Source organism: Cheilinus undulatus, linkage group 12, assembly GCF_018320785.1.
Source record: "Cheilinus undulatus linkage group 12, ASM1832078v1, whole genome shotgun sequence".
Classification (NCBI taxonomy): Eukaryota; Metazoa; Chordata; class Actinopteri; order Labriformes; family Labridae; genus Cheilinus; species Cheilinus undulatus.
In genome coordinates, this window is record NC_054876.1 from 21,993,957 (window position 1) to 22,020,171 (window position 26,215).

The following is a 26,215-nucleotide window of genomic DNA, read 5'->3' on the forward strand; positions in this document are numbered from 1 at the left end:
AGGCCATAAACTTAATGGGTTAGTTCACTCAATAAAACAACGACTTGTATGACTTGGAAGCCACCCAAAATGTAACGTAGTCAGGAGTGCCACTGGTGGTTTTTCTAGGGAGCTAAAGGAGGTGAGAGGTGTGTTTTTATAAAGGCTTACTAGTGTGCTCTCTTGTCCTTCTAGATTTGACTCATGGAGAAAGAAAATAGAAGAAACATATGTGGGTAGAGAGTAATTAAGAGGCCTGACCTCTAACAGAAATGAGTCAAGAGCTTAATTTTTGTGTTGAGCTGTGAGTGGTGTATGAAGAAAGGTTTGCTGAGGTCAAAGAATTTCATTGTTGATGGTTGGTTGTTGTATAGTACCTCTACTAGGTAATTAATGACCCCTGATGAATGGATGCAGCTGATTTCTACTGTGGTCAGCCAACAAGAGCGCTGACTTAAGGAAGGCTGGTATGAGGGGTTGAGTAACAGATTGGGCTTTAACCTCATTACTACAATTGGGATGTTTGTGTATTTGTACTTTTAGTGTAGCTTTTACAGACATACACCTATGAGCTAACCTGACATGCAAATGTGTTGACTCTGCTGCGCCCGAAAGTACTGCCCCTTGACCCTGACTGGTCCTGTCGCTTTCTAACAGGGCCCAAACAGTTTGGATGGGAGTTTTCCAAGATGGATTTGCCAGTAAGAAACACGTAAACTGGTGAATCCATCTGTTTTGCAAGGTTACCTATGAGCACTGGCAGGTAGAAAGTTGCTGTAATGATTAAGATTGTCACCTTAGAGCATGGCGACTCTACCAATGCCTGGTTGGTAGTGACGTGTACTGAAACACAGTACAGTGGTGAAATGGCTAAGACTAAACCAGGCAGTTCAGCGGGGAGAGTTGGCAGGTTCAGAGTAGGGAGAGAACAGGGAAATTGTAGGGTCAGAGGATGAATAGAACAATGCAGCAACTATCAATGAGAAAACACATCCCTGAAGAAATTCCCTGGAATCTTGTTTGGATTTAGTTCATGTAAATTTCATGCAATATTTGACTGTTTTTATGCAAATTAACAGGAACTTCAACAGTACATGTTGGAAACTTTAACAGATTTATGAAGGCTTTTCCTCTTAATTTAACTGTTTTGTATCATTTTTCTTCCATCCATCCAAAAAAGTTTTCTCAGACGGCGTCAGCCTTAGAGATAGGGTGAGAAGTTCAGACACCCAGAGGTTACTGGGATACATCAGCTGCTCCTTCCCATTGAAAGGAGCTGGTCGAAGTGATTCGGCCACCCGATCAGGGTGCCTTCTGGGTGCCTCCCTTTGGAGGTCTACCGGGCACGTCCGGCTGGGAGGGGACCTTGAAGAGGACCCAGCATGCGCTGGAGAAATTATCTATTCTGTCTGGTCTGGGAATGCCTTGGGATCCCCCAGAGGGAGTTTGAAAGTGTCACTGGGAAGAGGGATGTCTGAGTTGTCTTGCTCAGCCTGTTGCCACTGCAACCTGGCTCCGGATAAGCATTTGTTTTTTTTCACAAATTCTACTTGATGCATAGCACAAAAATGTATAGAAACTTGTGTTTGGTAGATTATTTCTTTGTAGTGCCAATGCTTCTTGGTAATAAATCTTGAACCGTTGGAAAGCCTGTTTATTTTCCTTTTAAAGGTGCAGTGTGTAAAATTGGGACTATCAACATCTAACAGTCAATTCTGGAGTGTGATGCTCATTTCTCTGGTGATAACTGTGGGAACCAGTTAAGTTTAAAAATACTTAACTGTTATTTGGTTCCTTCTATGGTGCCATAGAAACAGGCAAAATGCAAAAATCCAAGATGGGAGCGTCCTTGGAGGGGACCCTTCCCTTTGTATGAATAAAAGGCTTATTCCGAGTTAATTTAAAACATAAATTTAAAAAATGTGTTATCAGATGTCAACACTAATTTAGATCAATCTACTTATAAATGTTATGTTTCATTTTAACCAAGCTTGTTTTGTTAAATGCTAATAGGCTAAATATTACACACTGCACCTTTTAGTAGTGCCATATTTGTAAGCAGCATGCAGAGCTGAGTATGTGAGTTGTGCCCATGAAAACTTCTCTGCCAATGTCAAACAGCTTATTTTGCTGGGGCTATTGACTCTTAAATTTAAATCCATTTAAAAGGAAAATGAACAGGCTTTCCAAGGGTATAAGATTACTTGCATTATTACAACAAAGAAATAATATAGCAAACACAAATGCCATTACTGTTTGTGCTAAGTTTACATAGAATTACTTAACACATTAATAATTCCTATAAGCACTTATCTACTCACTTGTTACAGACTCATAAATATATGCCTTAACACATTTTGTAAATACTCTCCAAGTACCAGTAGTTAGTAGTTATACACTTTTCTGCTGTGTGGATAGACATAACTTGAACAATACTGAATGTTTTAAGCCTTCTATTGAGTTTATGCAGACTTATTTAGGCTTTTCTAACTGACTGTGTTTGAAGAGCAGCGCTGGCTTTCATATCTGAATGGCATGTCCTAAGTTCACAACACTTTTTATCTGTTGAGCTTTACATGCAAAGAACAAATGCAATTTATCTTTAAAACTAAAGAAAGCCCTTTAATCAGATCACATAACTGTTCTCAATCCTTCCTGAGCCTATCAGGTTAAAAATATCCTCATGTCTGGATCTGCACAGACATTATTTCTTCCCTGCATGTTTGACTGTGGTTCCAACACGCTCGAGTTTTCTTTGGCTCTGTCACCACTGTTTCCCACAAACCACTTTAAGACTACATTTCAGATTACATAAAGTACCCTTTTCATTCAAATAAAAGTTGCATTGTTTGCAAGCCCTACTAAGACTACTAACATAATCTAATGTACATGCACAGAGTTAATGCATTTTGTGTTAGTAATGTAACCACATGCATAGCTTGTACTTTGGCTACAGCTCTTCTAAAGTATCATAATGAAGATAATACTGAGAAAAATTCACAGATCTTGTTTTTATAGCCCTCTCTTCAAAGTGCTTATGGGAACACCTCTCTGGTTGTCCTTTATTTTAAATACAAATGTACTAAAAAGTGATGGCTCTTTTAGTCTGATAGCCAGCTGTCTGTCTGTCTTTTGGCTCTTCTTCGTCTGGAATCTCTCCGCATATGAATGACTTCATGTCAAAACAAGCCCAAATCCCTCGCTCTGTTCTGTGTGTATTTGCGTTTGTGGTTCTTTTTTGTGTCTGTGAGTGAATAAAAGAGTCAGCAATGAAGACAATCCTGCGACTGTGTGTGCAGACAACAAAAGGAGGCTGTATGAATTAGTGTTGGTGCATGTCTGTGAGCCAAAATGGCCATCCATTGGCTGTTTTTAACATCAATTTTAGGTTAAAAGTCCAGTGTTCTCTTCTGAACATGCTCCTGGAAAATGCAGACATACAGGTGTCTCTCATGTGAGAGGAAAACCTACAATAAGAGTGTGAATGGGAGCTCTGCAATGTGCAATAGAAATATCATCTCTTCTGACAAAGCAGTTAACAAAGAAAGCTTGAGCTGGAAACAGGAGACTGGGAAGTATAAAGCTGTGTTATTTCATCTACTGTTAGACTGTTGCTCAGTGGCATGATCAAAAAACATCTATTTCTACTTTAATATATTTGCTAACATTTCCTCTACTTCTATTTCAACAGAACCTTTAAGTAGATGGGTTTCACAGCAGACAGCTGACACAAGTGTGTTTTTTTTCCTGCTATGGGTAATCATCTGACCAACATTTAGACAAAAGCCAAAAAATTATTTCCTTTTACAGTGCCTATGAAAAGTATTCACCCTCTTGGATATTTTACCCTTTTATTGATTTTATAAATCAATTATGGTTAATGTAATGTGGCTTTTTTGACACACACACACAAAAAAAAAACTTTAATGCCAAAGTTCAACAGATTTCTATAAAGTAATGTCAATTAGAAAAAAACATGCAGGGGAGCTAGGATTGAAATCAGCCTGTGGCCCTTTCCTGCATGTCTCTCCCCACTTTCTCGTCCCTATTTCTGACTATGTCCACTGTCCTCCCCCCTCATATAAAGGCCCAAAAAGCCCAAAAAGTGATTATCATCTTTATTTTCATATCCTTCAAAGTTTTTTGGAGGTTCAGTGAGAAATGTGTTTTGTTTAATTTTGGTTAAAGTCAACATTGTCAATCCAAGTTAACTATTGCTGAGAAGTCATGCAACATTGAAGTCAGTGAGATCATAAAAATGCTCCAAGAGTGTTGCTTTTTGCACAAAACTCTCAAAATTCCCATTTGACAAGTCATATTTCATGTAAGAGGTAAAAAAAAAAATATGGCTAGATGTGATTACCCTTCTCCTTATGTAATAGTTTGTTGCGTGCCCATGTTTTATTTGTTTAAAAAGCTAGATTAACCCTGAAGTTTTAATGCAACTTTCTTAAGCATGTCAATGGGAATTATGTTGACAGATTTTTTCTCTTTCAGCCACAGATCACTTTTAACAAGAGCCATGTCACGTATTCTATTTCAGGTGTGTATATGATAAATAACTAATTTAGATTAATGGGGCAGAATTTAACCAAACCGTACCAGATGCAAACCTCTGCAGCACTGAGCGCTGCCGCTGCGTGGCGCTGTTTCAATACGCTACAAAAAAAGAAACATCCGGAACCCACTTTGGAAATCGGAAGTTGCTTTTGTTTACAGCCTGAGACGAGCAAGATGTCTGCCCTGGACGTGGAGGATTTTATTCAACAAAACAGAGCTTTGGCTGACCGGGTAGAAACATATCGAGGTTACTGGGAGAGTGAGAAACACTGGGAGGCCCGGAGAGAGTTTATTCTAAGGAACATTAATGATTTTAAGCCAGAACAGTTGGACCCTCTGCTCTCACTGTCCATGGTGTGGGCTAACAACGTCTTCCTCGGCTGTCGGTACGTGAACGCCACGCGCTGGATCACTAGTGGGGTTTAGAGTTCACAAAGAACTTTACAAATGACGACTCTACGCCTCATGCACCCGTGGTTGGTGTTTTTGCAAGTCCTCAAGAGTTATTCTACTGGGGTGAAATTTAATACCACAAAAATAAATGTATTTTGATACTTTAGCGAGGAACGAAATGCGCGAGGACTCCTGAGTTGTTTTGAAACCGTAGACGCATTTGGCCAAGAGTCACCAATTAAACATGGTCACTTGTTGAATCGAAACACCAGCAAAATGTAATTCAGCGTGCCTTTGTCGTCAGAGTGAATCACTCTTTAGTTTCTTGTCTCAAGGAGAAAGATCAAAGAGAGCTGCCCAACTTGTGCATCTGGCCCCAAAGACCAAACTCGCGTTTTGTGGATTTTTCCGTGATGATTTCATACCTTTCTTTGTTAGCTAGCTCTAATTACACTCGCTGCTTCCTCCTGTGTTTGCAGAACGAACAACTAAAGTAGTGCTATTTTTAGAGCGTGTCAAGGCAGCAACACAACATAGACTAAACTTACTGACAACTGTGTGGAAACAGATACAATAGACTTGCAGTAAAGGCCGGGCACTAGATTGTAAAGTAAAAACTGACGGGATGTTCAGTGATAAAAATGTGCTGTCTGTAGTTTGGGGAAGGGGGTGACGTCACAGGTTCCCATTTTATTAAGATATTTCTTTTTAATAGATGAATATTCGTCTTGAGGTGAAAAAGGGGAAGTGGGGGTTTATAGAATGGACAGGGTCCAGCTAAACTGACTTTCTCTGTTGATGCGACAATTGAGTTTAACCATTTTGAAAAATATTGCTTTGTTGACACTCATACCATGATGCCAGGTCAAAAGTGAACATACCTTTAATATGTGATCACTAAAGTGCTCTTAATGACCTCAGAGCCAGACTGGGTATGCATTGGGAAGAGTCTTTTCTTTGCTTTGATTTGATTCCTGATTAAAATAATGTAATGATATTGCTAGCCAGTGATTTCTGTAGATATAATTTGGCATAAAATGCAAACTGCCAGGGTTGGCACTTCATTATGGCAAACCAAACTGATAAATGATGTATAATATTTTGGAGTTGATTCAGTCTGAAGATCTTTGTAAATATATGGCCAACACTAATATCTCAGAGATTTTAATAAAGAGGTGTAGAATCTGTACACAGGGGTCCTGATTTTCATCGTGGTGTGCTCTGGTTTTAGTTTGTAGAACATTTGTAGTCTAAACTGACTTGACCGATCACGTTTTAGCAGACTTACATAGGTTAAAAACAAAAAACATGTTAACGATAAACAGGCCGAACTTTGTTCTGTGCTGCTGACAAATCAGCTCCAATGAATGACGTCACAGAGCAAGATGTGATTTCTACGTAGAGAATCACTACCAAAGAGCCCATTTTATGAGCGGTTTACAATTATGCAAAGTGTTAATATTGTGAAAATGAATACTTAAGTTAGAAATAGTGAAATATTCAGGCAATAAAGTAAAAAATAAATAATAATAAGAAGGGAGAAACAGCAGCAGGCAGGAATGGACCTTTTACCCTCCATCTCCATCTGGTCCAGTTTGTTTCAGTCCACTTGTTATGGAGGTCTGCAGGACTGAGTAAATTGTGATTATAGGTCACTTCCATGCCAGGTAAATCAGGTAAACTGTGAAAAAAATCTTTTGTGTAAAGTGTAGGAATCGTATTCAACGTATGTTGAAATTTTCAGATGATATTTGCAGCATTGTGATCCATTTAGAGCTGTAAAGTACCAACTTTCCTCTATTCCCATTCATTCCTACTGGCTGTCCTCACTTCCTGACCCCTAAACTGACTTTCAGAATCTTGTCATTGCAAACAACCAATATATTCTATGTTACACATTTGTCATGAACCAACATCTTAGTAAAAGTGAAGCTAACAATCACTTATAGATTATAGATTATAGATTTTCTACTTGACACTGTGTTTTAGGCCAGTCAGCAGTTAGATCCCCTCACTACATGAAAGGCATCAGAGAGAATCAAAACTAACTCCATCCAGAATACATGCAACTTAAAAGTTATTTTCTTCTTCCCTAAACTGTTTACTTCTTCTGCACCATGGCATTATTTCAGCAAACTTCATTCATCTTAATTTGAGTTGTGAAAATTGGTTTCTTTAAGGGTTTGGATCGCAAGTGAGCACAAATGAAGCTGCAGTATCTTGCATACAATCTCCTGTGGACCAGATACTCTTCAGATGAACAGTGTTGTTTAGTGGATGTGGGAGACAACAACCTTTTCATTGCAGATGTAAATGTTACACAGAAAAATAAATGAGGCCTGGAAGGGGTTCAGTGTGAACCTCTGGCTTCAATAGAAAAAAAAACCTTTTCGGTTGTAGATTAAGAAAGTGTTTGTTAGACAATGATTGGTGATGGGTTTTGAAGTTTGACCAAAACAAACTGTTTTCCTCAATTTTATTCTGAAGAGTGCTGACTTAAGATAAAGCATAGTGTGATACTGCTGAAAAATGAATACAAGACCAAGTCTATAATTGGAAACCTCTTTAAATCACTGCCCTTTTTTGGCTTTTCTTTCTGGCAGGTATAGCACAGAGCTCCTTGATAAAGTGAAGCTGATGGCTGAAGGAATTGTGGTGGAGGATGCACCGGTCTTCAAGACCAGAGATGAGATCGTGAAGAAGCAACAGGTACGTGTTTGAACACGCATGCACGCACATACAGGTGCATCTCAAAAAATTAGAATACCATGAAAAAGTTCAATATTTTTTGTCACTCTTCTGAAAGTGAAACCCATATATTATATAGAGTTGTTACACATAGAGTGAAATATTTCAAGCCTTTATTTTTTGAAATGTTGATGATTATGACTTACAGAAATGAAAACCCAAAATTCAGTGTCTCAAAAATTAGAATATTACATAAGATCAACAAAAATGGATGTTTTAAACAGAAATGCTAGGCTTCTGAAAAGTATGTTCATTTCTATGCCTTCAGTACTCGGTTGGACCTCTTTTTGCATGAATTACTGCATCAGTGCGGCTTGGCATGGAGGTGATCAGCCTGTGGCACTGCTCAGGTGTAATGGAAGCCCAGGTTGCTTTGATAGTGGCCTTCAGGTCATCTGCATTGTTGGGTCTGGTGTCTCTCATCTTCCTCTTGACAGTAACCCATAGATTCTCTATGAGGTTCAGGTCAGGCCAGTTTACTGGCCAATCAAGCACAGTAACATCATGGTTATTGAACCAGCTTTTGGTACCTTTGGCAGTGTGGGCAGGTGCCAAGTCCTGCTAGAAAATGAAATCAGCATAAACCTTACTTTGGTTAGGGTTAGGGTGGTTTAATAAATTTGTTAAGCACTGTACATACATACATACTGTTGGTAAGATTGTTGACGTCTTCCCCCCACTCTTCACAGGGTCGATGACAGACTAAATCACATCTCCTGTTTCTGTTGGATGGAGACTGAAGGCTGACAGGAATCAGCTGAAGAGTATAAACATGCTGTGCTGCATTTCATGTCAAACACAAACACAATCCTTTTTTTCTTTACCAGTGATGTGATCAGAGAACATCTTGTACATCACTCACATTTTTTAGCTTTTGATTCTAGCTACCAAGATGTTTTGGAGCTTCATTTTTAGTTATATAACATTTTTTTGTACTTTTTGTAAAGATTTAGTTGATGTTTTTTCTAAGGGTTTTTACTAAATTAAATAAAAAGACACTTCTGAATGTTCCTGCCTGGAGCTTAATAAAGGATGTGTTTTTTCAGTTGTTTTGCATTTTTAATTTTGGGACTAATGTATGGATGCAATGATGATTTAGTACTACCAGCGCTAGCCAAAGAATAAATTATCTTATGTCACAAAAAAAAAAAAAATTAACTACAAATTTACAAAGACAACAGAGTGAGAGGGAAAACAAACTTTAAAAGACATTAAGATGTTCTGATTGTGTTGCCTTTTTAGAAGTCTTAGTCTTTAATTTCTTATTTCTTTATGGTTGTTTTATAAGTATTCTCAAACCTTTATTGTTCCTTTAAAAAAAAAAAAAAAAATACATTGAAAGGTGAGTTTGAACATTACACGTGTTGATCTGGCAAATCAAGCTTAACTCCTGATGTGACCGATCCATCCACTATCACAGATAGTGACAGTTACATATACGGCCCTGTTTCCATAAAAGTTGGGATGATGTGTAAAATGCAAATCAAAACGTATTGTGTTGATTTGCAAAAAACACAATTTCATATTTGAATGAAAGAAATACAAATTGTAAAATAATCAGCAATACAAACTATGAAAATAAATTCAAATCATGAAGATAGAAGGTATAAAATATGACAACATCAAGAACGATGGAACATCTCACTTTCGAAATTAAATTTCATCTTGATGTCTAAGTGAATTAAATGGTATAGTGAGGCTGACAGCAGAGTAAGAAATCCTCATAACGGAGTCAAAGCATTTGTGGTGAAGAGGACATGATGACTGGACATTGATGAGCTAGACTGAGGGTGATTTGGGGGGTTTCTTTCTTCCTTCCTTCTTGGAGGTTTCCAGTTCCAGATGCACTGAAGCATTCCCATGGCATACTCCCACCACTGTGGTTTACTGTGGGGATGTTGGTCTTTGGGTTATATGCCTCTTCCGTTTTTCTCCAAACATAAGCAGCATCTCTGTGACCAAAGATCTCTAGTTTGGTCTCATCTGACCAAAGGATATGTTTCCAGTATACAGAATCTTTCTCCTGGTTGTCTTTAGCATACTTCAGTCTGGTTTGAATGTGTCTCTTCTACAGAGGTGAGTTTTTCTAGGGTTATTCCTGCATAGAGCTCTAGTGATTGCCTTCTTAGAGTCTACAATTCTTGACTTGGCTAAGTCATTCACTAGTGTCTTGGCAGTTGTCCTGGGGTCTTCAGACACATCTCTCACTAGTTTTCTTTCCAGAGTCTTTAAAATCTTTCTCTTCCTATGTCTGCGATGCTTGTTAATAATTAATTTATTTAATCAGACACCAAACATTTTTAAAAAGTTGGTACAAGACAGTGAAGGATGAGGGACAGGCATAGCTCTGTCCCAGCTTTTGTGAAACATCTTGCTGGCATCTGCAGTTGGCTTAGAAATACAAATTTAGAGTTTCAACAATTTGATATTATCACTGTGCTACTTTTGGTCAATGTTAAGGTTTTTCAATATTTTGCAAAGCATTGCATTCTCTTATGTTGTTCACACAATGTCCCAACTTTTTAGGAAATGTGTTTGCACATGTATGACTGCAAAGTTTAATCCCTAGATAAATCATTTTTTTGGAAAGTCAACTTTTCACAGCCCAGAAACAAACCCAAAAACACACATGTCAAAGTCTGAAAAATGTGTTTTATTATGTTTATACAGCATATTGTTATAAGTATACATTTTCTTGTTTAATTCACAAAATTTTATAACATATCCTTTTTTAGGTGAAATAAGTCACTAGCCACAATATGACCTTTACTGTCTCAAAAAAGAGAAACTCATGTTTTATGATGACCTTTGTTGTGTTGATTATTTAGCTAGTGGGGCTGAGTTAAGTCATGAGTTTATATATACTCGAGTGGTCTTTTAAGTGGGCATCACATAAAAATAAAATAAGAGATGAATGCAGGCATGAAAACAACCCGAACCTTTGGGACAACAGTTGATGTCAGAGTATTAAAACAGGATTCACACTCAGCTGTGTTGATTGGACTGCTGTATTTTTATCCTCTGCTCATTTCTCAAGTTTTGTCAGCAGTGTCATTTAAGAAGGAAGCACTGATGCTTTGTTTATGCTCACACACGACACAGGCAACAAAGTGAGTGACTGTCAGAGGTGGTGGAAAAGTGAAAGCCTAAGAACAGCAGACAGGAGAGGGAAAGAAAAGTACAGAGGAAACCTCTACATACAGGTTCTTAGCAGATCTATCCATGCCTCCTAATCAACTTCATGCCAATCCATTCTCTTACAAATTCACAGCTTTTTTCCTCTTACCTTTAATGCTCTTTTCATGGTTGAACTTCATGGAAATCTACAGTCAAATTCCCTTCCTCAAGTCCTCCTTCACTTTACACACACTTTGTCAACACCTAAAAAGGATGATACCTGTCAAAGCTGACACAAGAAAACTTAAATCACAAGTGTTTCTTGGGTTCAGCTCTTCCTTTTCATCTGGTCCTGTTCTTCACAGTCCAACTTCATCTTCTCATCCTGGTGTTAATATTTACTTTCTCATAACACTCCCGGTCTAACATTTCCTACCTCGGAGCAGAAATGATTAAAATAAAAGCTCAGAGCTGCCTTGCCAGGGACTCATGATTCATCAGTGCAAGGGAGACTTGGCACTGTAGCAGCCTGTGACGTCTATGAGCCAAAACCTACAGAGTCTCCTAAAATAACAGAGATCTGCTGGAACAGACTGGGGACATTGTTCTTTATCAGCTGCATCTGTGGCAGACCTTAAAATAAAAGCAATACTTGACAGAGTTGTTCTGGGTTGTTATTTTCCATTACATTAAAATATACTGATTTGGTCATCAAGCTGCCCTCTCCAAACAGCCAAGTTGTGTTCATACCAGGAAACATTGCTAAAAAAATAAAAATAAAAGAAAGAGAGGAAAGTTTCCAAAAGAATAAAAATGTAAAACTCAAACACTAACAGCATCAATCCATCCAAACAACAAAGATATATTACAAATTCTGTTAGCAATAACTTATTTCACATCATGCAATAAAAAAAGGAAAATTAAGGACAAGAAACACAAATATAAGATTGATATCCCCTCCCTCATTTTGCTCAAATGTATTGGCAAGCAAGATAATGTCCATTCAGGTTTGGTTGTTCTCTGGGTATCTTTTTTCATGGTGGCACTTGAGTTCTTCTGATATAGTTGCTGTTTTTTTTTTCTTCTTGATGAGGTAAAAATGAGAGACTGAAGTACTGGGATGATGAAGACAGAGTGATGGAGGGGAAGGAGTAGCGAGCAAGAGACGCTCAGACGTCCACCCAGCTCTGCTCGACGATGGCCGTCACCCTCTTCTCATACTCCCGCTTGTTTTCCTGATAGAGCTGTGCGGCCTGGCTGTTGGCCGGGCTGTTGGGGTTTGGCTCATCCAGCAACGACTGTGGAAAAAAAAAGGGGATAAAAGTTACAAATAGATCCACAAGCCATCAGTCTTATGAGCATTAAATAAGCAGGAATGTTCTGTGAATGGGCTGACATCATGAGAAATATACTAGTATGTAAGGGTGTCAAATGTTTGAGACTTTGTAACTGTGATGCCAGGTTTATTTTTATTGAAATGATCTAAGGATGCTTTTCACAATGTGGTACTGGCTTCACTTGTCTCAATCCTACTTACTTAAAAAAGATCTGTTAGGATCACACCTTTACCTGAAACTTTTCTTGGTACTACTCCTGGAGAAATTCCAATCAAGTTGAGCTGATACTAACCAAATAAAGTTCTTTACACACTGGGTCTGTTATTTTTGGATGCGTTTTTTTGGATCCGAAACCCTTAAAAAACGTCACGCACTTGGACCTTACACACTGGATCCGATGCGTTTTTATTTGCCTTCACTGCGAAAATTCGGACAATGTGGCAAATAGTTTCGTACTGCGAGCCTGCGTCTCTGTCACTCCTTTTAAAATCCTGCCCGATCCATCCTGACAGAGAACTTCATTCAGCACCCATTCATGCGTAATAGCGCTGAGCCACGTTGGAGAAACAGAGAGAGCAACTTTATAATTCTGTCTCTGTTATGAGCTGTGAGTAGGTTACAACGTATGCCTTTATCTGTTATATTTCCATAGCTGATATCCACATAATACACCGGAAAACTACGGTGTTTGCAGCGAGGGTTCAGGAGTGGGAGAGAGGGAGAGAGGGAGGAGTTGGACGGGGGTGAGTGAGCGAGAGAGAATAAAGTAACGGGCGCTGATCTGAATCATGAACCACCCTTATATCTGTTATATTTCCATGGTTTATATCCACAGAATAAATTAGCAAACTTTGGTGTTTAAAGTGAGGTTAGTGCGAGAGAGAAGGAGAGAGGGAAGGAGGAGGGGTCTGGTGGGGGTGAGCAAGGGAGGAGGAAGCAGTGGACACTGTTTTGAATCATCACTCACCCATTTAAATGACTTGGACTGATGCGAAATTTTGCATAAAATCGAACCTGTTCCGAAAAAAAAAAAAAAAAAAAACGGACGAAAATTTCGGACTAAGTGTGCATACATGATTTACATAACATGACCTCAATTTTTTTTTCTAACGTGCGAAAAATTTGGACGAAAAAAACGGACTCAGTGTGCAAAGGCCTTAACTGCCGATCACTGAGTGGTCAGAAAGTATGGTCACCAAGAGTGTCATGTGTGAGATAACCTACACCTGAATCAAACCCCTCTCATCTTTGGTTCAAACTGTTTTATAATTTCCCAAACTTCTCAGTACTTTTCAATTGTATTTATTCTCACTACTTGTAACCTTCTCTGGTTACTCAGAATGAAAACATTGCTCCCAAGTCCTCTGCTGTTGTTGTATTGGACATCACAGCAGTTTTAGTTCCTATGGTAAAAAGGTAATAGGCCTGAGTAATATGGCCTGAAGAACATATCACAGTATGTCTCATGCCATTTGAAGTAACTGTATATATCACAGTATTCAAAAATTTTAAAAATAATGCATTTAAATGCATATTCACTTGCTACAACCTCCCTTCCCCCCCGAAACAAGTGATGTGATGGCAGAGTCAATGCATGTCTGAGCATTAAATGACAGAAAAACATGGTTATTTTTGATTTCACTTAGTTTTGCCTGCTGTAAGGTTGAGCTTACGCAGAGGCAGTGTACAGCTGCTTTTCTGACTTTGTTGAACGGCACAGCCTTGATCTTTGACTCATCATGGACTTAAAACAAGAGAATTAACACAGCAGATGCATTTAAACCGCTGTTCACTGTTACAAAAATCTGACCTGTGATGATATTGATACTGCTTTACCACCCACCACTGGAAGGTACTATTAAAATTTATACTTAAATAGAAAACAAAGTACCTGGTACTAAAACTGAGTAGTTAAGCTGGTGCTTACATGTAATTATCTTAACAGGATAGATATGTTTCAAGGCCATAAAAAAGCCTTCAGCATTTCTGTCTTTCTTAACAGAAAGCTACAGCAAGTCAAAAAGAGAGAAAATGTCTAAATTACAAGCATGTTTGCAATATTGTGTGCAGAAGTTGGCCCGCATTTTTTAAAAATAAAAATCACTTCAGTTGAAAGGTGTACATGTTGAACAAAGGTATTATTTAACAATTCAGACATTTTAAATAATTCCTTTAAAAAACACAAAATATCCCATGCATGTCAATCAGAAATCCAGTAATGTCATGAATAAAAATATGTACATTGCAATTAAGAAATGATAAACTCCTGAAATCATTCAGCTGACATATGCCAAATGGCCCATGTGTACACTGTAAAAATGTTCTGTCAAACTGACTCACCTGGATGGAGGTGAGTATGGACGACACATCATATGTGGGACTCCAGCGGTTCTGAAGGATGTCTAAACATATACTGCCATCTGCGTAAACTGGGGACAAAGAGACACAACATTGTTAAGGTTTACAATACTGAGATTCAAATCCAAACACTGGCAAGTAAACCTCATTAACATAAATTTCTAGGTTTAGAGGAAATTGAATGTACAACATATGTGGAGCAGATGCTGTTAAACAAAAAAGAAATGATACAAAACTGTGATGTGCTTACATTGTGACGATAACTACATCTAAACACTTCAAATTTTCACTCATACAAGGGACTTTTTTGCATCTTCGGGTGCAAAAGTAAAAGTAGCACAAGGTGAAATGGTTATTTAAAGAAGACTAAAGAAAACACAGGATAAACAAAAAAGTCAGGACTAAAATCAAGGCCAGGTGGAACACTTCTGATGCAAAGCCATCATGGTGAGAGGTAAATGGACTTGGGATGGCTTAGTTCTTTTCTAGTAATCTGACTACTGTAAGTGCTTTACAACACAGGTCACACCTATCCATCTACACCCATTCATGCCACATCCATACACTGATGGAAGAGGCTGCTATGGAAATTTGCCATCAGAATTAGCTAATCCTATCCATATGCATTCATCACATTTACACATCAAAGTAAGGTTACGTGTCTTGTCCAAGGACACATTGATATGCAACTGCAGGAGCTGAGGATTGAACCCACACCCTTTCGATTGCAGGATGATTGCTTGTACCTACTAATCCACAGTCGCCCTCACACAGAAAAACAATTTTATTAAGAGTTTTCTTCCAGCCTCACTGATATAAATAACTACATTCATTTCACCCATGGGCTTGAAAATGAGATGAATGGGAGGAAACAGCTTGAATGAAGAGGAAAGGCTTTGAGTAATGGATGCAGAAACTGTTAACTCTTGGTACACACTTTTATTTTTATACTTGGACAGATTTTTGTTCCATCCTTGAGACTGAATATGTGCCAGAGTGTTCAGGCAGATGTACAACTTACCATTTGGGTGAAACATTCTGGAGACAAATCGAACTGTGGGAGGCTTGTTTGGGTACTCCTCTGAAAACTCTATCAGCAGCTTAAACGTTCCTGCGGAGAGGTGGAGAAAGAGGAGGTGGGTGTGAGACAGTGAATATCAAAAGAGAGAGAGAAGGAGAGCGAGTATGTGAGTAGCACACAGAGGAGAATACAGATGTGAAAAAACGAGGAGGTCAGAGAAAGCGGGCGAAACAATTACGTTACTAAAAATACAGCTGGCTCGACTAGAAAGAGAAGCTAATCCTTCACTGAGGCAGAGATGTTGACTCTGCAGGCTTGCAATGGAATAAAGGAGGGGGTTTACTAACAAGAGCAAACAATACATGCTGAGTCAGCACTAGTCCTGCCTGACCCCAAGACAGAAAAATAAGTTGAAAAAGTGTATATGACAAAAAAGTGTTTATTTGTGCATAAATGTATGCACAACTTTCATGTTATATGTACAGAGGGCTGCTGCAAAACTGCAAGTTTGTGACCAATATATAGAACATCTGATTAACACATAAAATAAACTTGCCAGAGAATACCAGTGGAGGAAATACACACAAATAGATAGATTTAGAAACATTAAATAAAAAAACACATATAAAAAAGTGAAAAGAAGATGAACAAAAAGACGCTGGACTGTGCCACAGATTTCGTAATTGACAGCTGAAGGATGCTCTGCATGTCAAACTTAAAAAACGAAAGTGCAATAAAAAATGGAATAATGCAAATTCATATAAAAAGAGCAGGAGAAAATCAAATCAAATCCAGAGCTGAGAGAAATGTTCTCCCACTGAGGCTGCATTTTATTGACAGGATGAATCAAAATGGAGAACTTACCATCTTCAAACGGTGTTCCCACAGGCCTGCAGAGACAGAAGGAAAGAGAAAGAAGGGGGGATAGATTATTACCTGATTCAAAATATTCTCAATGCAGCCAATAAAGTACCCACTTGAAGAAAAAATCTTACTATAACCAACAGTTCTCTTTAAAGAACATGCTCTGCACAGACAGACAGCAGACACTTTATTTATCCTGCTCTTCACATTCGCACAGTGTCAAGGAGCATATCAAAACAGTTGCCCACGTGTTTTACATTTCTTTCAGCCTCCCCTTTGACTTTGAATGAGGTGAAAAGCTATTAGTAAGTTTATTTATATTTCAAACCCAAGTATGTATCCCTGGTGTTTGTTTTCTTGCACCTTGTTAACTTTTCAATTGCTGTCTGCTGTTGCTTTTTGTTAAATGTGTTCTCGATGTTAAAATCAATTGGAATAGACTCTCTCTACAGAGACTGCCAGACAACTTCAGCTCATTCAGTCACTGCTGCCAACGTTTTAATGGGAACTAAGAGATCCAAGCACATCCTCTTCCTAAAAGTTCACACTGGTTTCCAGTTACTGATAGAAGAGATAAGTAGTGCTTTTTATACTTGCTTGTAAATAAACAAATTAGTCTTTTAAATCTCCAGGAAAAGCTTGCTGGGTACAGCTCAAGTCAGACTCCAAAAAAGTGAAGCTGCTTTCGTCTTTAATATTGCTTTAACTTGGGGTGTAACATATTAGTCATGGTTCAGGGGTCTAGACTTGGTGCACATAGTCACACAACAAATTCATTTAAATGGAGAAAAAAAGGCAATCACACACGGAAATATTCAAACACCAATCTAGGTGGCAGTAAGGCTTGAAACTGTTTGCAAACAGCTTTTAAACAACTAATGAAGAAGAAGAGGAAGCAGACACAACAAAACACACAAAGGAGGAAAGTTAGCTTCATTAACAAGAGCAATGGAGCTGCAAGACCCGCTGACTTCTCCCTCGCCCCTACTTCTCTACACTGTTTTTAAAAAGCCTCTTGATGTAAGAGCAGAAAGACATTACCAGTGCAGGTACATTTTAAACTAAAGGCTATACACTGATATGCAGAAGTGGAAAAAACTGGGCAGCATTTAAGCAAGCATTTAAGTGCGCTGTTCAGGCTCCAATACAACAATCACATCCTGTGTTTACATTAGCCACTCAACTTTATTTGTATTGAACCTTTCATACATAAGAGCCTGCAGCTCAAAGTATTTCACAAAAAAACAGACAGAGCAAAATACAACAGTAAAAAAAGAGCAATAACACAAATAATAATGAGGGGCCATATCAAAAATAAAATCAATGCGGTAAAGACACTAAAATACTACAAAAATCAATGACATACACAAGGGGTGATTTTACATAAAAGACTGCATCCACTGTTTTTTACACATGACACAATAAAGAATTTATAAATATGATATATTGCTCTAAAATGCACAGTGTATTTCCATATGCATTTTTGCACTGTATTCATCTTAAATCAGGAGATAGGCTATCCATTTCTGTATTGCTTTTTAATTTAAATCTGGTCATTTATGTAGTTTTTTTTTCTAGATTAACAAAACGCATACCAAACCATGACCCCAAAACTGAGCCTGAGCCTCTGTAAACCGTTAAACCTCCTGCTTGAATGAACCCTGTTGTATATCAAATGTAACCCAATCATAATCATTAAAAGGCATTAAAGAACTGAAGGACAACAACAATAATTGCCGACCAAAGAAAAGATTTACATTTCAAAGAAGAAAAAAAAGAATAAACCTGTAACACTGGGTTGGGGGTTGTTTTTTTTTTTTTTTGTTTTGGTCTGAGAAACCTGTGGTGAAGCATGACGTCTACTAGATTGAAAGCCTCATATTATACTTTCAAAGCCACTGTTCTCATGTAACTTGATTTTGTTTTACATTGCATTTATTTTCTTTGTTGAACTTTGTTGACATCTGTTCACAGGTTCCATAACTACACTAAGGCTGGGAAATTCATCAAAGTTTAGATTAAATCTCAATTTGTCCTTTTGCAATTTTCAGTTCACAGAAGATGCAATAATTCTTTGACCTGACATTTGTTAAAAAATAACAGCTTAATTTTTTTGTAGCAGAGATGTTATGCTCTAACATCATGCAAACATTCAGGGGTAAATTCTAGAATAATTAGAAAGAAATCCTACATTCCTGGTTTTTCTATATGTGTGTCATATTAAAAATCAGAAAGGCACACACTCATCATTTCATAGAGAATTTGCAATGTGTCAAAACAACTGCAATTAGATCATTTTTAAAAGCTGTTCAGCCTTAGTTCAATCTACCAAATATGGTATTTGTTGAAATATAGAAGGATTTATTACTTGTTTGTTGAGAAAAAATAAGATGAACACAAATTATCGCATATTAAACAACATTTGCAATATTCTGGGAGTAAAAATCACAATTAGAAGATTTTACTAATTCATCTAGCCCTAAAATATAAATCTTTATCAGTTAAAATGTGATTTTTTGATCTTATAATCATTGTTTAGCATTTCTAAATGATTCTTACAAAACGCACTTGAAATGATCTGTTTTTTTTAGTTTTTTTTTTTTTTACTTAAAAGCTGCTCTCCTAATAATAATTTTTTTTTACAGAATTACAAGGAAAAAATTTATTGATCTGTGGGGAACTGGGAAGAAACCAGGCAGGATTGATGCAGTTAGGACATACATTAATTTCATACTGTGACTACGCTAGTTTTATAAGCAGGCTCAGTTTTTAAAATGTTTCTTCTTTGTCTTTATATGCATTTCAATCTTTTTAACAACCAAGCCATATCAGAGACGGTCTTAACCTGCATGTATTCACTGTGGTTTCTTCTTCATAAAAACCTTTCTCTCTTTCTCCCTAACTTATGTGTCCCATCTTGTTCTTCCATCAAACACCTGCTGGGTTTCCACATGCTGATGTTTCAAACTGGTATGCGCCACAATCAGGGCTGCAGTCAAAAATATTTAAGTATCACACAGTGATGGGGGTTAGTTTGGGGAATCTTCGCATCACAATCACAGTGGCAGAGAGAGTAAAGACAGCAGGGCGGAGTTGGATTTTGAGCATGACTCACCCAAAAATAACTGCGTTCCAAAGCATGATGTTGTTCTCTGATGGTGCTCCACTCACACCGGTGGGAGGATCTTCTTGAAGTCTGGTAAAGAAAGAGAGAAAGATTTACCCAGAGAATGGTACAGAGACAGGCAGAGAGAAGGAGAAAGCTAGAAAAATACATGGTAAGACAAGGAAACACATAAAACAAGTATATGGACAAAAAGAAAGGTAGGGGGAAGGCAGAAAGACAAAAGAAAAAAAAGAGGATGGAAAACAAAAAGCACAATATAAAGGCAAATAGATGGACCAAAAATGATGAAAAACAGAATACAATAGAGATGGGAAAGGAAACAATAACAGAGAGAAGAAAATAGAGGCAGGAGAGAGAGAGAAAGCAAGGACTGGAGAGAGCGTGAGGATTTTAATTAACACCTTGACTGCAGGATAATTATAAGTCAAAACACGAACTGCTGTATCAACATGACTTCAGTCGACAGACAGCCTTGCAGGATGAACTGCACACTGCCCATCACATGTCAGTAAACGGGAACTATGCTATTCAGAGTCATCTGATTCACTACTATAGCAAGACTGTATCCCAAGTGAGAACCAAAAGCTGGCAATGCACCTCAAGTAACATATGACTAACAATGTCATGCCTGGGATATAAAATATGAAATACCTTTAAAAGAAAAAGGACAGGCACCCCAATTATTTCCTACCAATAATATTTCTACTATTGTCTCTCCAGTAATGATCTATATAAATCATTGTTAAACTGAAGCCCAGTTTATGATAGCTCTTGATGCTTAAGTGTGCCTCTCCCCAGAAAAAAAAACAATGTGGTGCATAAGAGGTGATGTGATTTGGTCTTCATCTGCAGCAGCAGCAGCAGCAGTGACAGCAGTGTGTTAGGAATAAAAAGAGGAATTGGGTAGTAGCAGCAGGAGCAGTGCAGGACAGAAAAGATGTCATCTAAAGACAAAAAACCTCTAACATAAAGTCAAAATAAATTGATGAAATCTGGGGTCAGCTGATTGAGATAGTCCAAGTAAGCTGATGCCTTGAGGGGTTGAATCTAATGGTTATTAATTTTTTATCACTGATGAATCTCCAAAGTTACTGTCTGTAATTTGATGCAGAAGACAGAGTTAGTCTTCAATGAAGCATTTTTTACAATCAAAATCAAAACGGATAATCCTGCAATTAAAGAATAAAAAAAAAATTAGTAACCAGCAACTGATGACTGGTTTTGCATGAAAAATGCCCCTATATCACAAATGGTGATAGTTAAAACAGTATTTACTGCTTTTTTAAACATGTACAATTTAGCCTGATGCTTTCCCTCAAATACCTCTAGAAAACCTTTTCCCCATAAAAATAGAAATCGTTTTACAACAGGCCATTGGTATTCTTTGGGAAATTCACGAATCAAATAATTCATCACAAATTATGAAATGGCTGACTGTCTCAAATGATAATAATCATTAGCTTCAGCACTTCAAGGAAAAAAAAATGCCCAGAGCTGTCTGTAAAGTAATCTTTATGAGGCACAGTGCAATACACCTCAGCAACAACTGCCTAGCAACAAGACGTCAACAAATAGTAAGAAGCACACACAAATGTCGCAGGTCAACATTTTGAATTAAGTTTCCAACAACCTGCCTGTGGTTTGTTAAAACGTTTATATCGGTGTGGTCTTTAATAACAGGTTTCTGCAGGGCAAAGGGAACTTAGCACCGTAGGTTCCCTTGTTGAAGCTCACAGTATGTTACTGTGTCACATTAAAACAAACTGCTTCAGACCACCTCAGCATGTAGGCCAAGTCCAAAAGCAAAGTACCACAGACCACAATCCCATGCGTAGTATAAAATCTGGCTTAATAAGAGCTTATAGCTATAAAACAAGGTAGGCTGATTTGTGTGTCGGTGTGTGAGTGTGGATCAGTGTCCCTAGCTGCAGACAGACTCGCTGCAATTAACCTCATTTAGTGTAATCTGCCTGAGCTCTGTGCTGCTGCTGCTGGAAGGATGCTCAACGTCACTACTAGTGGATGGTAATAGATAGTTACTTTATTTTATCCGTTAACTAGGGAATAGATGCACATGCAGATTAGGGGGAGAATTAGATATGCAATATACTTCCCTTGTTTACTGATTGACGAAAAAATAAAATGCAACTTTTAATTAAATGGATGGTTAAAATAATTTTATTTGGAAGGAAACAACTAGCATTTTTTCAAAGGCTCCCTAGAGTTTTACTGATGATTCATATTAATGTCCTTGTGAACTGAAAGTCTTCGGGTTTTTAACTGCCTGTTCGACTGGGAAAAAATGCCATTTGGAGACTTAAAAGAAATGTAAAATAAAGCAAACCACAAGACTAATTTATTAACAAACAAAAAAAAAAAAAAAAACAACTACTGTTGGTTGGTGCTCAACTTCATATACATACACTACATCTGGTTTGACTAGGTTATGCTAGACATAATATTTACACGGAAAAGTGATGCTTAACCGCATATGAGTAAAAGACATTCAGATGTTTATTTAAACTGTTGAACAGAGTGTAAAAACCAGCTTATCTCAACAGCACTTCAACACCACAGTGTCAAGGTACTCCGCCAAAATGTCACACTCACATTTGATGCTATTCAAACAATTGTATTGCACAGTTTCAAGTACCATTGTGCAAATAATTTGACTTACAAATCAAACAAAGGGAGGCTAGGCAATACCACGCAAGGCTGCATTCAATCAGCCAGCTCTGGCTTTGGCACCAGGGGCTGATCCAGGAATGTGCCGTTGTGTTTCCCCTGTTACAGTTTACCACCTGGGGACTGGTGCTGCAGTGTAGAGTTACAGTGACACCTTATCTGCCCTGCTTCAACGGCTCTGCTTAGTAGAATAGCTTAGGATCTTTTTTTCCACTGACAGGTGTGTGAACAGCACACGGAGACACACGCACGTTCTGTAGGTGACCATATGGGGCAAGGTAACAGATTGGGGCTAGCAGGTATTACAATCGGCCACTTGCCAGGTGTGGTTCTCCCAGGTTACCTCGACATTCTCTTCCTGTCTTAATTGGTTCTGACTGAACAAGCACTGGAGACAAAAACGAATACATTATAAAAACAAACCAATCTTTAAATTTACCAGCTGTAACAGGAGGTGGCAGGCAAATATCTGGCCTTCTCAAATATTGAGATGGGGCACCCCCAGACACACACACACAGAGTTGTGCAACACCTGAGAGCCACGTTGCTTTCAGGGGGACTGAAACCAAACTGTTGGCTTGCTAATTGAGTTCAGCCACCGTATAAACAGCAGTAATTTACACATACACCTTGCATACTGCGAAAAGTAACTGGCAAATCCTTTCACAAATAACTTCTTATCAGGGTCGCTTAAAGCGAGAGTGTCTATAATTGTTTCTCGTGTTGTCCTGTGATATGTAACTCAATTTGCAAGCTCTATTCGTACCCAAACAAACAACCTAGCATGAAATAATCGAAAGACCACCCTTATTCCCTGGATAGAAAAAACACTGCAGAACACGACATTGCAATAATTAGCTGTGATAAAATGATTCTAAAAAATCATAAACCCCCAGTTTTAATCTAACCGATAACGTATAATGCATTAAACAACCAATTTCGGCGAGTAAACAACACAACAGTACAAGTATAGCTTTATAAACAGCATTCTTTCCACCAGCAGCTAACGCTAAGCTAACAGAGAGCTAGCCGCTTCATTGGCTAACGTTGGTAGCCACACACAAACAGAAAAAGATGAGTGTCAAAACGTTGCGGTACCTTTTAAAATCTCTCATAAGCCGTCTCCTTGCCGGGGTCGACATTATTCGAAATGTATTAAAAACTAAACCAGGACCATAAACCGAATTCTACCCGAAACCAAATCCGGTGTGTCTTCCGCTTGTAGCCCTTTTCTTCTTCTCCCAAAACAACTGGCTAGCTAGCTCTTTCTGGTGACGTCGGTTGCTTACAGCGCTGGCCAGCAGAGGTACAGCCCCTACCATGTCACAGACACCAGGATGGCTAAATGTGAATTATAACGCTGAATAAATCACATTCAAACTAGGTTTTATAGGTTCGAGGTGTACGAGAAATCTAACGTTGTTTCGTTACACGCAAACGCTTAAAAATACAATAGAACAATGAGAGGAAACGTGTACAGTGTGACATCATTATATATAATTACGTAAAAAAATATTTCAAGCTGTTTATAACTGGTTTTCATTGAAGTCGTCTTAGGAGTACCAGCAATGTTATCTCAATATATTGACCATTTATAGGGTACTCATCCAAATACTTGGAAAAATCAGATTTTAATCCCAATTATTGGTGGACATCACACGATTTTTTTACTTTGTCACTTGTCAGGTCTGCCCACAGAATTGCCTGGGCAATGACACTTTTTGCCTCTTATAACATATTTTTGGTCAATTTTTTCCCACTTTCAACCATTTTTTAAATTTACTTATTTTTAACCCCCTTTCACTACATTAGCTGCCAAACTTTGCCACCATTAACACATCTTTGCTACTCTCTGCCCATTTTTTGCCTCCATAATCCACTATTGCCACTTTTCTTGTATTTTTGCCACTTTTGCCCAGTTTTGACACCTTCAGCCTATTTTGCCTCTTTAACTGCTTTTCATCATTTAGGCCTTTTTAAACATTTCTTATTGTTACTTTTTAAACTTTTTTTCTTTTTCTTTCTTTCTTTCTTTCTTTCTTTTTTCTTCCTTTTTTTTTTTTTTTTTTTTGTTTTTACAATTTTCTGCCTATTTTTGGCCATTTTTATCCCATTTTTGTTTATTTGAACTCAGTTAGCCACTTTCAACCCATTTATTGCCACTCTGTAACCACTTTTCACCACTTTTGTTCTGCCATTTTTCCCGCTTTTGACCCATTTTTGCCCTGTTTTTTTTTTTTTTTTTGCATTTGTCAAATTATTTTCCCCCTTAAATTTATTTGGTTGCTTCTTTTCTGCCACACTGACATTTCTGCACATCAAGGCTTAGTTTTGAAATTTGACAATACTTGACTTATTAAGTTCAGTGTGCCGATCCCCAATGTCAGAATTACCAATATAAAGGTAATTCTGAGTTCCAAAAAGGGGTTTACATTTGAAAAAGGTTAAGTTGTACTGCAGCATTTATAAATAAAATGTACTTTTTGATAGGAGTGCTTATTATTCAGGTTAAAAATGAAATATAGTTATCATGGACTGACTTTGGACCATAATTTCCTGACCTCCAGGGGCCTCCGACTTGGATGGGCCCCAGAAAGCTCTCCCTTTTGTTCCCCCTTATGGGTGGCCTTGTCAATTATACATATTTTTCATGATAATAGTAAAAACCAAGGTCACCAAAATGACCATTCCTTCTGTCCTAGAGGAAACAGGAAGTTTGAGATGCTCTGGGCCAGTGTTGATTGGTCGGATACTGTGATGTCACCTTCACCTTCACAAACTCCACTGATTGGGTGAGAAAAATCATTCTTGTCTTCTTGGCAGAAGTGACCATAAATGGTTCCTTGCTGCATAAAAGGTTAATCAGTCAAGAAAAACAAACAGAGATTACTCATTAGCATGAGGAAAGACAGTGGGCTTAGTTAAAATATAGACTAGGGATGCATGTCCACTTCCATAGAAACAGTATTCAGCTTATAGCTGTAAGAGTGCATGCACAAGTTCATCAAAATCTTAACACATTACATAAAACACAAACACTGTGGCATTCACTCTCTGCCCCCTCCACCTCCTACTTACAAAAGTAAGATAGCCTATAACTTGCGCTAATGCTTTTAAATTTTAATGGACTAATAGTAGCTACCATATTGTCCATCTCTTGCTGTTTGTAGAGAAAAGTCTGTTGAAGAAGATGCAACCTTTCACCCACCTCATGTAATTACTAGTATTATCCTCTTCTGACTACTGATGGATGACAGGTGAATATAAAAATTGATATGCACTCATCTAACAATCTCCTCAGCAGTAAGTGGCTTACCTTAAGTCTTATACCAGTAATCCATCTGTTGCTAATGCGCTCTGTCTGCTTTGTCTGTCTGTTGAGTCATTAATATGAGGTCGGTGAAAATACGGATGGACATTTTGATCAGGCATTATGATTGATATGAGTTTTTGTAATAGAGAAAAAAATCCAAAGCAAATACATATAACAGGATATATGGGAAAACACATCAGAGAACCAAATTAGACAACACATATTGCCTCAGCTTTCTTCTTTATTCAATGCATTGTAATAATAGGACATGCATCGCTTAATTCAGAGAACAAAAAGACTCCCAACCAGTTGAACCTAAAAGATGACAACCTTCATCTCCATGTTGTTCCATGTACACACAGAATAAATGTTAAATAACTATGTCTAGTAGGCTTTAAAAGCAGACTAATTTGTATCATGTAAACTGGCCAGGTATGACTTGGCCTATGACTTTGGGCAACTTTGCTGTTTGTACAAGCATTGAAAATGGAATATCAAGCAATTTGACAAATACGTACAAGGGAAGAGGAGTGCTAGTAATGAAGTCGAAAGAACTGCAAAAGATGATGAGCTAGAGCTTTAGTACTGTGCTGAATTTTTAAGCATGTTTGGGCCAAACATTTAGGCTGAAGTAAGGTGTGTAACAAGCAAGCTCACCTGATGGCACATCAGGTGAGATGGAGGATTAACAACCCATGTAGTGCTCTGGATAT

General features: G+C 37.9%; 2 protein-coding genes across 2 annotated transcripts; one reads left to right on the forward strand and one right to left on the reverse strand.

The window, feature by feature from the left end:
• The first annotated feature begins 4,680 nt into the window (after nt 1-4,680).
• On the forward strand, nt 4,681-8,725 carry cdkn2aipnl (CDKN2A interacting protein N-terminal like). The gene is made up of 3 exons (XM_041801824.1): nt 4,681-4,925; nt 7,536-7,641; nt 8,370-8,725. The coding sequence occupies exons 1-3, from the start codon at nt 4,714-4,716 to the stop codon at nt 8,376-8,378; spliced, it is 327 nt and encodes a 108-aa protein (XP_041657758.1). The 5' UTR covers nt 4,681-4,713; the 3' UTR covers nt 8,379-8,725.
• A 1,593-nt stretch (nt 8,726-10,318) lies between these two features.
• Nucleotides 10,319-23,454, reverse strand: ube2b (ubiquitin-conjugating enzyme E2B (RAD6 homolog)). Its single transcript, XM_041802055.1, has 6 exons — nt 23,288-23,454; nt 19,493-19,573; nt 16,378-16,403; nt 15,514-15,603; nt 14,475-14,563; nt 10,319-12,095 (listed from the first exon to the last, which is right to left on the reverse strand). The coding sequence occupies exons 1-6, from the start codon at nt 23,329-23,331 to the stop codon at nt 11,967-11,969; spliced, it is 459 nt and encodes a 152-aa protein (XP_041657989.1). The 5' UTR covers nt 23,332-23,454; the 3' UTR covers nt 10,319-11,966.
• Nucleotides 23,455-26,215: the final 2,761 nt, after the last annotated feature.

Bases quoted from the DNA above. Each gene is read 5' to 3' on its own strand.
- ube2b (XM_041802055.1), bottom strand. From the start codon at position 23,331: ATGTCGACCCCGGCAAGGAGACGGCTTATGAGAGATTTTAAAAG. The intron at 16,404-19,492 runs GTGAGTCATGCT...CTGTCTCTGCAG, and splicing joins TGGAACGCAGTTATTTTTGG to GCCTGTGGGAACACCGTTTG. The intron at 14,564-15,513 runs GTAAGTTGTACA...CTTTGTCCCCAG, and splicing joins CAGAATGTTTCACCCAAATG to TTTACGCAGATGGCAGTATA.
- cdkn2aipnl (XM_041801824.1), top strand. From the start codon at position 4,714: ATGTCTGCCCTGGACGTGGAGGATTTTATTCAACAAAACAGAGCTTTG. The intron at 4,926-7,535 runs GTACGTGAACGC...TCTTTCTGGCAG, and splicing joins AACGTCTTCCTCGGCTGTCG to GTATAGCACAGAGCTCCTTG.